General features: G+C 37.7%; 1 protein-coding gene across 1 annotated transcript in view; it reads left to right on the top strand.

Moving 5' to 3' along the window:
* syf2 (SYF2 pre-mRNA-splicing factor) overlaps window positions 1-10,828 on the top strand; it is a 12,562-nt gene extending 1,734 nt beyond the window's left edge. The window contains exons 2-7 of the mRNA XM_017695461.2: window positions 448-546; window positions 2,133-2,258; window positions 3,837-3,954; window positions 5,902-5,992; window positions 7,151-7,249; window positions 10,377-10,828. Coding sequence (XP_017550950.1) covers window positions 448-546; window positions 2,133-2,258; window positions 3,837-3,954; window positions 5,902-5,992; window positions 7,151-7,249; window positions 10,377-10,542 — 699 coding nt within the window. The 3' untranslated portion in view covers window positions 10,543-10,828. The remainder of the gene's footprint in view (window positions 1-447; window positions 547-2,132; window positions 2,259-3,836; window positions 3,955-5,901; window positions 5,993-7,150; window positions 7,250-10,376) is intronic.
* Window positions 10,829-12,070: the final 1,242 nt, after the last annotated feature.

Here is a 12,070-nt window from a genome sequence, read left to right as displayed (position 1 = left end):
TATTTTCATTTGAAATGTGATTGCAATGTCCCTGATTCAGCCTCTCAGCTAATGTACTAATGTTTGTACATTAGTGTATTTGTACTGTTTGTACATCACATTTACTGTGCTTTGTGGCATACCGGTGTAAAGTTTATGATAAAACAAGTACTTAAAGAAGAATTTCAACTGGGATACTGGATGAAATGGTGTTCTGTTGCGTATATACTCCTGATTATACTGCTAAAAGCTATAGACTAGGTTTTTTACAAATATCGTCAAGATGATCTGCGGCAACCAGCTTACTGCCAGGATTACAGTGCCTTTCATTCAATTGCTTATGTACAGCGCACTTAGATGATGTGGATATAGTGTCCACTTTTCCAGCTGACCAAGTTGCAATCAGACAAATCGAACATTGTGGATCTTGATTTCCTAATTAATCAGCCTTGTTTTCTCTGTGTAAAGGTATCTGTGCCAGTCATCAGTGATGAACCTGCTGAAACTACAGCATCCCAGAAGAGAGAGGAAAGGCTGAGAAAATTCAGAGAGCTTCATTTCAAAAGGGTAAGATAAAAAAATCATTTCACAGTCATCTTTGCAATAAACCAGCTTTTTAGAAGAAAATGCCTGCATCGGGTTCAACATGCAAGACCACAGATCAAAAGGCCATCTGATCATAAGAGTTTCTTCAGGCAGTCAGTCCCCTACTGCTTCCCTCCTCACACTGCATGCCAAATGACAACTAGCGAAATTCAGCCTGATCTTGAAATTCATTCGTCTTCAACCAAATCAGGTTCAAACATGGCCCACAATCTCACAATGTATGCGTGACTTAGAGAGCATATGCAGGTGGCCAAACAGCTCATGTATTGTTAACCCTTTGAACCCACTGGCAGGTATTTCTGTAATCCGTCTTCTCAATTCAACCGATCTGGAACTGCTTACTCTACAAATGAAACCGACGTCATAACACTCAATAGCGCTTACTCTTTCCAAGCACCTTGGTGATATTGCTGTGTGGCAAAGTAACAGCAGGTAATCTGTTGTGGGAAAAAATCCCACATTATGCACTTTGGCCATTAATATGAAATCAATAGGAAACAAAGTCAATGAAAAATATTTCAAATTTTAATCCATCACCAAAACCAGGGGAGCACAAGTAAAGTAAATTGGCTGAGTGGTTGGTGCCATCCTGTTTTTGTTTGACAGGAAAACCTGAATGAAAATCATGGCATGACAGTTTTACTTGATGAGTTTGTGCTACTTTATTTGAATAGTCCTCTATAGATTAACTACTTGCATTTAACATGTTAAAATATGGTTAAATATGGTTAAATATAAATATGGTTTTTATATGAAAGACCCCATAGAGAAACTTACCAAGTCTGTATTATTCATAGCCGTAGTGATGGGAATCAGATGTCACAAAAGTGTAATGCCTCTAAAAGCTCTTTCACAGAGTGTTATTACAGGAAATGGTTACAGATATGGTGCCTGATTTGATTTGATTTTGAGGTTTTTGGCCTAAAATACACTTTTTTTTTCTATGCATGGCAGAGAGGTGCTTGCATTTAGGTGTTATAAGCCAGAATAGTGTCGGAAAAAAATGTTTTATTTATTTTATTTTTTTTCTTTAAAGATTTACTGGTCTTTTATCATTATCAACATATGACACGTGTAACTTTAGAGGTAATCAATTTATTTTCTTTATTTGTGTACTAGTCATCTTGCCCCCCACCCCTCCTAGTTCCCATCACCACCACTGTAAAGCATACCTTACTAAGTAAGTTTCTGGACAATGCACCCTTTCACATCAAACTATTATGAGTGGCTTTGCTTTATATTGTTTACATCTCCTTTTAGTTTGGTTTGGATCAAGGATAAAGTTTAGGTTTCGCATTGTGGTGAAGATTAAGCTGGAGTACGCACTAACATTACAGTTAATGGACAATTAAGATGTAAAGTTAAATAAAAGATGGATATCTGCAGTGGACTGTCCAGATAAGGTGGCATTGATGTTAAGTAGCTAAAACAAGTGTTGTCGTTTTGTGTAGATTTGTGGTCCATTTTTTTATAATGTAACTGAACATCCTATGGTTTTTTTTTTGTTTGTTTGTTTGTTTGTATGGTTGTTGTTTTTGTATTCATAGAATGAGGCTCGTAAGCTGAATCATCAGGAAGTCGTAGAGGAAGACAAGAGGCTGAAGCTTCCATCAAACTGGGAGGCTAAGAAAGCCCGACTCGAGTATGAGCTCATGGTGGATGCAAAGAAAAAGGTAGGTTGATAAGTTGGACGGCATCTTGAATTTTCAGCACCATTTACAATGCATGTCCACTGTGGTACATTCATTATTAAATGCCATCAAGCCGATTCCGAACCTGGCGACCATATGGATGGTATTTCTCCAGAAACTCCTCCCTTAGATTTTGGTCTTTAGGCTTCTAAATGACTTCATGATTCATTCAGGGTACTTTCAAAAGTCTTCCCAGCACCAAAGTTTAAAGGCATCTATATTTTTCTTGTTTCTCTTGTTTATTGTCCAGCATTCACACCCATAAAGAACCACATAGAGGACCATAGTCAGGCCAGTTCTGATCTTTGGTTGTAGAGACAAATCGTATAGAAAATCTTGTCAAGCTGCTTCTTCTTTCTTCAGCAAAGTGCCAATCTGTGTCGTGTTTCTTAAGGGCTTCTTAATAATCCTTTGTTGGTAGTAATTGATCTGAGTAGGTGAAAGCTGTCCAGTGTTTCTGTTTCTTGTCCATCAGTAGTAAAGTTAGTTGTGTTTCCTGTTGTCAGAACATTAGTCTTCTTCATATTGAGATGCAGTCCAATCTTTTTCACTGTGTTTTTCAACATTCCTCATAAGGACCTTCAGGTCTTCCATATTTTCACGTATGAGTGTTGTATCATCTGCATATTGAAGGTTATTATTGTTTCTTCTTGAATCCTCGATCATCTGCCTCCAGTCTGGCTCTTCTCTTACATTTATGGTGCATTATATGTAAAGTACATTTCTGTACTTCGCTGCTGAGAAACACAATGACATTAACAAGTTCCTATGTATCAGTTCAGGACTCTATCATCTTTAAGTTCAGATGTCAGTTTGTTTGGTGCATCCCTGTTAGAGATTAACCCATGAAACTTATGACTGGTTGACGTCAGAAATAGCCATGACAAAAATGATAGTATTATGTTTTGCACGGTGCCCTCATTTGAAGACAAAAGTTGGTCCTGAATTTCAGACCATGAGGGCAGAAAAACACCCATTTAATGTATTTTTTCCTTATTATTAAGCACAACATTGGCTTCTGTGTTTATTACTGCAAAATCACGTCCCTTTCATCAGTTCTGAGAATGCACTGATATTTTTCATGTGATAACTTTACCACGAAATCTGGGAAGTATTAACCTTTGCATCAAAGACCCTGTTTCACTGAAAGCCTTTGATACGCTTTACAGTTCAGTCTTATGAGATGAAATGAAATAACATTTGTTGTGTTTGTATACGTCACCTTGCAACACAGAATTTTCAAAATCTGGGTTGATACGGCTTTTGGCATAAGAGAATCCTCCATTGTATAGAAGACCATCTAGTCTTACTGCATTATCATGCATGCCCTTTTTATGTATGTGTTGACTTGGAGTCAAAATGTAAAACCAGGTGCTGCTTTTTAAGAGGTTCATAGACAGTTCAAGCTTTTTTTTTGCTTTTTTTTTTTTTGGCCAGTGAAGGTTTTACATTTCCTGTCTCGCTCGTTTACAGAAGTGCAGTGAAAGCTTGGAGTCAGCTTTTGGCCCACTATGTTTGCACTTGTTCGTGTTGTAAAACAAACTTCTATGCCTGTATTAGGAATGTGCTGAACGTGGAGAGGACTACGAGAGAGTGAAACTGCTGGAGATCAGTGCTGAGGATGCTGAACGATGGGAGAAGAAGAAGAAAAAGAAAAACCCTGACCCCGGCTTCTCAGGTAAGGTTAGATTATGGTCATCTAACTTAACTCCAATTTCACTTCAAATCCACTGAAAAAAAAAAGAGTTATCAATGTTCATCAGTTTCTAATTGTATAATTCTATGTAGCATTATAAGTGGGAATGTAACATTTAGCAGCTAGCGAATTAGCAAGGCTAGGCTAAATCATTTAAATACTAAAGATATTCCCGGGAGATGGGGGGGGGGGGGGGGGGGGGGGTGATAACTTGCTTAGATGTAAGCATTTGAAAAGTTGAGTCAACTAAAAGTATTGCCCTTTAGTACTTTTATGGTACCGCCCTCATTACTTCAGTACTACAGAGTACTGAATCTTTGTTACTTCCTATTAAATTTCAGTGCTCATCAGTGTCAGTAAACCAGTAAACATGCTTGTTTCAAAATCTACACTGCTGATTGGATGCCTGAATTGCATGCAGTGTGCTTGTTATTAATATCAACTCTTCTTGTTTAGTCTGTAATCCACTGTGGTCGGTAATAACACCAACTTTTCACCTCATTTCTTTCTCTAAGCCACTCCTGCTTTTGGTTAGTAATTTACGTTCACATTTATGCATTTGGCAGGCGCTCTTACCCAAAGGGACTTACAATTCCATTACATTAAAGTAGGCAAATGTAGCCTTAGGCGTCTAGCCCAAGGACTTTTATTGATGAAGCATGGTGTGGTTGCCCAGGTGGGGGAATAGAACCTCACTCTGCTTCATATAAGGCAGCGGTATAACTGTGCTGCACCAGTCGTGACTACAACTGTTTAAAACAACACCCCCAACAATTAAAAAGATATCAGAAAGATGCTAAGATACTGATTAGGAATCAGTATCAAAGTTAAGATATTGGTATTGGTAATAGGAGTTGCATAGACTAGTCGACCATACCACTAATTATCACACAAATCTGTGCTCTGGGTGGCAGCAACAAAATACACTGGCAGCAAAAACTGCAGTAAATAGGCAGGAGGAGAGAACAAAAAAAACAAAGTGCTTTATTTCATAAAATTTTATTTTATGAGATTCTGCTTTAAGCTGTACTGTAATACAGACTGCATAGGCTTCAAGAATATGATCCAAAAAGAACCATGTGACAAACATAAAATGACCAGTCACAGTCTGTTACTGCTTGAGGGGAAGTGTTCTGTCTATATTTCTACTTGAGTAATAACTATTGATGTTGCCAGAGGTTTTTTTTTCCCCAAATTTCTGAATAATTAAGTCATTGAGACGTGTTGATGTGAAATGGTTCGTTGTAGAGAAATGTACAGATTTCTTTACAGTTCCTTTCACCATCTTACAGCTGTGGTGATAGGAACAAGGGTCACACCACCATATGGTCATTTCATTTACTGTCTGAAACCACCAGGAGTTTTCTTTGGGGTTTCTTTGATATTTTGGTGAATTAAATGGGACAAAAAATGTTGAACAAACTGTAGAAATCAAGTACACTTGATTATAATTGTACTTTAACTCAACTTCTAGGTTGCCCACACCTGCTTCATGATACACAAGCCTTATTCATGTATGTGGAACAGTAAACAAATACTAGTTCAGGTATCCTTAATTCTGAGCTAGTGTTTGTTGAGGAATGCATCAGGAAAGGCTAAAAATGGGGCTAAAATCTTGTTGTGTGCATCCATCTTAAGAGTGGATTTGCTTATACTCCATCTAAAAGCTTTTGGGTTGAACTGAGAGTTACTCGTTAAGCATACGTCACTATTTCTCTCCCCAGTATGGCGGCCATGTGGCGAGATTAAAGGATGTAGAAATTAAACCATGCAGAGCTTATTTTTTGACACCTGTTTGTGATCGGTTCTGGTAATTAGGTAATTACAGTCTGCCCTCAATCTCTCACTCCTCTGTCATCTCTCTGGCTTTTATGTGATCATTTCATTGCTTTTCTTGTGCTTTCTTTTCTTTCTGTATTCTCTCCAAAGGCTATGCGGAGGCCCAGCTGAGGCAGTACCAGAGGCTCACCAAGCAGATCAAGCCTGATATGGAGAGCTATGAAAGACAGAGAGAGGAATAGTAAGCATTACAATCTGCAAAATGACATTTAGCCTAATATGTTCTCTTAATACTACTTAATACTGTATTAACCTTTGAGGGTCACAGGTTTCTCTAGCATATGTCGCTGTTGTCAGAAGAAAAAGAGAACTTTACAGGACAGGGGGAAAAACCTACATTACTTTTAATGGAAGTCATTTTGGGTTGTTTCTTTTGGTCCAATCGGCTTGAAATTTATATACAATTTAAAGGACAAGAGGCGTTTTCAAATTATGTCAAAAACTGAACTGTCAAAAATGGAGATGCAAGGTTTTCTTCAGGCAGCAGCGATATGTATGTATATATGTATGTTATTTCTCACTTAACCTCACTAAAACAAGTGGACAAATTCTGTTAAAAGCGGGATGCTACACTTTCAGTCAATACCATTTATGTTTTGTGTTTTTTTTTGTTTTGTTTTTTTTTAATTTAGTAAAAAGTAATTATTGTGTGTACAGTTTTGTTTGTTAAATAAGCAAGTAATGTGAAATGTTTACATTGTAACTTTTTAGGGAGTTTGATATCTATGTGAAAAAAGTTGTGAATATTCAAACCTGTTAAATGTAGTGATAAATGTAATGAATTATAAAAGTATGCAATCACATACAAATTATTAGCTACTGTAACATGCATGTATAGAAAATGACAATTCTTCTGTTAATTTTGTTGGGTTAAATATTTCTAATATGTGAATATTCTTTACATTATGATATTTGTTTCTCTAACAATTATTTGGAAGCTTCATCTTTTTCCACCCTCAAAAATCTAAGCATAGAGTACAAGTTATTTCATCATTATCAAAGGCCTTTAAATAGAATATTGTTTCATATGTATTTATATATACATATAAATTTTTATATATATATATATATATATATATATATATATATATATATATATATATATATATATATATATATATATATATATCCTCACGGCTACTATGATAGTGATAAATAAAGTGGTGATTATGGTCATAATTAAGCGATATGTGTCAGGCTTCAGCCTGGCTATTAATACACTGTTGACACCTACTGGATATTGTTTTTAAGGGTGATTTGGAGAATGTGTACTCTGATACCATTATTGTCTGAATGTAGCTTTAGACAATAATTTTCCTTTGCCTGTGTGTTTTCTCAGTGGTGAAGATTTCCACCCCACCTCCAACAGCCTGATCCATGGAACCCACGTACCCTCTAAAGAGGCCATCAACCGCATGCAGGAGGACGTGGAGAAACAGTAAGTCGAGGGGAGGGGGCGGGGGTGTTTTGTATACAGAATAGTGTTTCAGATAGCCGTAGTTGCGTGTGTGAGGATCTGGGATATCTCCCATATTTCTTAATGGGCCACAATGGGCTTAATGTGCTGAATGAGTTTCCCAGATAAAATTCAATGATCTTATCCGCTATGAAGGCACTCCAGGCCCTTTCGTATCACTGACTCCATCAACCCTCTCATTTCTCTCATTTTCCACAGTTTTTTTTTTTTTTGTTTGTTATGCCTATGTTCTCAGATCTCTCTCTCTCTCTGTGTGTGTGTGTGTGTGATACATTGTGTTGGTTTTATACAGGGATCCTGCAGATCCTTAAAAAATCTTATGATGTTTTAAATAGATTGTCTTTTTATGTTAGAGGGCTGGGTTAAAAGGAGTATATTAGACTAATTCATAATATTCTGCCTACCAGAAATAAACAGTTGACCGATAAAGGGTGACTTAGTAGCAAAGTTGCACACACTGTAAAGAAAGTGCACGGATCATGCATCTCAAAACAAACCATATTTGATTTTCAAACAATTGGTTTGCATAAACTAGACATTAATACAAGCCGTATTTGACTTTGTGTCTGGTGGTGTGCTGTGTAGAAATGGTGTGTTTCCTTTTTGAGGTCTTTGGAAGTTATTTAATTTGACTTTAAAAATCACCCAGCAACCCTGTTATATATGTAGCCTGCCTTTAAATGTTTTCTAGTGCTTTCTGGTGCCTGTGAAAAGCCAACTTTTCGTAAAATGTTTTTAGTACAAATGACAAATGCTTTATTTGTTGTTTGTAATAACTTTTTTTAATACTAAGCAGGCTTATAGCAGACAAAACTATACACACACAAATATTTGAAACTACACCTGTGATGGTACTACTTTGGGAATATTGCCTATGCCCATGCATTGTATCCCCTAGTTGTGATGTCAGCACTCAAAACTCAAAAAAATGATTTGGCAGAAAGTCAAATGTACATCATTTTTCACTCACCCCAGATGTATTTGATCAGCCAAGACATGTTTGGTTTGCAAATTTTGCTTCTTTAGTTTAGAACTGGAGTGACCAGAGTAATGTTACTAACAAATACTGTAAGTCAATCATCTCTGTAAATACATCTTCTTCAGAACTTCTCTCAGCCTGCTACAGATCTCAGCCACATCCAGATCTTCATTAAGGTGCTGCAGACTTGTTGATGTGGTTCAGGACACAGTACAACTTATTGTGAACTATAAACATTTTTGAAAGTTTACCATGTAGTTGAGTGCAGCAGGAATCCAATGTAGACAACAAATGTGCAGAATTCTGACTCTCCTTGTTGGACATGTGCGTCATGCAGGCATACGGATGCTGTTCGTGTTTTCTTTTATAAATAACTTCATTTTCAAACTGTGTTTGTGTGGCTATAAATAGAAACACCCAAAAATGTAATGTAGAGTCTGTATATCTGTATGACATGCGTGAACATAAAGGGGAGTCTAGGCTATTGTTTGTTAGCAACATTAGCCTCGTGTTTCCAGTACTAAAATAAAGAAGCAAAGGTTGGACTGTGAACCCTGATGTGGCTGATCCCACATATCAGGGGTGAGTGGATTTATTTATTTATTTTTTATGCAGGGGGCTAAACAAAAAAATAAGTGTTTAAAAAAAAGTGCTTTTAACGATTGTTTGGAGAAGAAAGCCGTCAGGTTTATTTAGGTGAAAACTGCTAATGGGCAAGAACTTCATTGTTGAAGCTAAATATGCCCAAAGCATTAGCATGTAGCGGCTTTGTGCTAACAAACTTTTGCAGGCAGGTTTTTCTTAATTGGAAAAAATTTTCTTCATTGGTGAAAATAAAATATATATACACACACACACACACACACACACACACACACACACACACACACACACACACACACACACACATATATATATATATATATATATATATATATATATATATATATATATATATATATATATATATATATAATAACAATCCAAAAAGGCTAAAGGTACCCAAACGTTTGACCAGCGTTATGCACATTGGATGTGCTTTTTACTCATTAGCAGAGTGGAAAGTTCTGAATAGCGTGCAGCAATTAAGATAGATGTATTTACATTATGGTGCCTCACATTCTAGCCACTTCTGTGTCCTCTGTGCTGTATGTTTATCTCCTGCTATAGATGTGTAGATGCGTATCTGTACAGATGTGTAGATTGGTGTGCGTGTGGGAGGGCATGCTCTGCAGTAGATTAGACTCTTTCTGCTCTTCTGTTTTGAGGGAGCTGCTTTTAGCTCCTGTGAGAGATTATACAGGGCTGTGGCTGCCAGACCATGACTCACAACCACACTTTGAAGATGTTCAAACAAACTGTGTGCGTGTGCATGGTTAAGGAGGTGTATCTTATTGAGCCTGAGGACCGACACTGTTGAAGTCACAAAGTCAAACATTAGACTTGTAATCCACAAAGTAAGAAGATGTGTTTGTATGTGGTTAAGAAAGCAGCGGGAGACGGATATAAAAGTTTGAATTGGCCACTCTGGATGCCAAGGCAATGAATCTTGTGGCCAAAATGAAAATTTTGTGACCATGTTTATCGTATTTTGACGGTTCTCCCAAAAGATCTAACTACACTCCCACAGGAAGGAAAAAGCAGTTAAGTACTTATCTAAGTTAATCTTAGATAATTACAGGGATTATGTTATGATATGTTTAAACCCAAGGCATTCATTGAGAGAGTAATAAGCTCAACATATATCATCATTTATGAGGTAAATTCTATTGGGATGTGTCTGTCCTAAACTGGTAAAATGCGTCTTTGGTCAATTTTGATTACAAAATGGTAACTTTATAGGAGAAAGAAAAAAACTTTTTTACTTTTAATGCAAGTCAGTGGAGCCAATGGAAGCTATTTTGGGCCATCTCTTTTGGTTTTGGTCTGTAAAGGGCAACAGGTACTTCGAAATCATGTTAAATAAAAATAAATAAACTGAAAAATGACAAAAATGGAGATGCGAGGTTTTGTTCCGGAAGCAGTGATATGTAGGGCCACATGTTCTGACATTTGTATATATACTTGCTTGAGGGTGTTTCTCTTTAAATTCTTTCATGTTCTTTACAGAATCGAGAAACGCTCCAAATACAGCCGCCGCAGAGCGTACAACGATGATGCTGACATCGACTACATCAACGAGAGGAATGCCAAGTTCAACAAGAAGGCTGAGCGCTTCTATGGCAAATACACTGCCGAGATCAAACAGAACCTGGAGAGAGGGACAGCAGTGTAAACACCAAAACTGTCACCATGGACTTCATTCTTCGTCTATATGGCAAGAAATCATTAGAGAAAGGGGACAAACTTCAGTTTTCTTGTGTGATTTAAGTCAGCGTACCTAAAACATAGAAACTACTGTGGCCCGTGTATTATTTGTTATAATGAAAGAAGCCTATTATACTTATTTTAACTTGAATGTTGAAGGTGTTGAGTAAAATAGATGCTTACTTTCTCTCTCTCCTGTTTTGTGAAATCTTCCTTCTACACATTTTTGAATAAAATAAATTTCCATTTTTAAACACGAGTGTATTTGTGGCCAGGCGTGGGGCTCTGTGAGAGAGGCACAGGGAATGGCTGAGCGTGAGAAGCCGACACTATCTTTTTTCTCCAGGGCGTGAAGAGGCTATGAGTTAAGGCTCATAGCCTTTGGAAAAGTGTCAGCGTGTAGGTACTGCGGGAGAAAACAATTCGGCAATTCAATTAGGCCATTATCGTGTCTATCTCCCCATCAGGCCTAGATGCCTCAGAGCAGCAAGATATCAGAGGGAGAGACTTGTGACCTGAACCAGCTTCAAAGTAGACTACAGCTGTTCCCAGGCTGCCTTGATTTGTTCACGCCCATGATAGTATTGAAGTATCCAAGCGCCCCCTAGAGTAAAGTATTGGAAATGCTGATTCTGCTATGAGGTGGTAACAATGCCTTGAGGACTGACATCCTCAAAGGTGGAAACCAAGAGATACCTAATTGTTTAATGCTCTGCAGCCATGTAAAGAAGTGAGAAATGAGCACTGCTACTCAGTTCAAATCACTTCATTAGTTATACCACTGGGTGGTACTTCATCCTGAACAGGCCTCATGAGGTTTCAGTTTAAACCCCCCTCCAACCTCCTTCGCTGTGGGAGTCGAACAAGCAGCACGTTGGCCCCATCTGCATATGAATGGATGTTATGAATTAGGCCTGGTGGGGTTTGGAGATAATTGGTTTTTCAGGGGCTGCTTTCAAAGCCCTGGTGTGTTGGGAATTAGAGCCATGCTTTGTTTATGATTTCTCTCTTTTGTTCTCAGAGGCAGTATTGACTCAAAGAGCGGGTCCACACAAATGAATCCCTTTGATATGTGATCATGACACTGAAAATGAGATGAGTCGGAGACCAGAAAGTGTGTGTAGGAGCAGGTTTAGAAACCTGGTGTTTGCAGGTAAGATGGGTAGTTGCATCACAGGAAAGGCCTTATGTAAAAGCCATATGGTAGTTCAACATACAGCGTAGATCTTCCTTGAGCCTTCTTAAAGCACGAGTCACAGCCAAAGTGAATCACTGAGGACAGTCACACTTTATTTGGAGGCTTTTAAAGGAATACTTACTACCTAATCTGTGTCTGCTGCTTGAATGAATAACTACTGAACAATTGCCCGTTGACTTAAGTGTGTTGTGAAATTTTCTGTTCTGCTTCCTAAGTACAGGAAAATGCAAAATTATTGTTGCTGGTGATTTGGCTGCACACTACAGGTGTGACAGGTGGACTACACTGGGGAATCTCT

The sequence above is a fragment of the Pygocentrus nattereri genome, chromosome 5 (assembly GCF_015220715.1).
Source record: "Pygocentrus nattereri isolate fPygNat1 chromosome 5, fPygNat1.pri, whole genome shotgun sequence".
Classification (NCBI taxonomy): domain Eukaryota; kingdom Metazoa; phylum Chordata; class Actinopteri; order Characiformes; family Serrasalmidae; genus Pygocentrus; species Pygocentrus nattereri.
The sequence above is the reverse complement of the archived record's forward strand: the minus strand, read 5'-3'. Positions and strand labels throughout refer to the sequence as shown.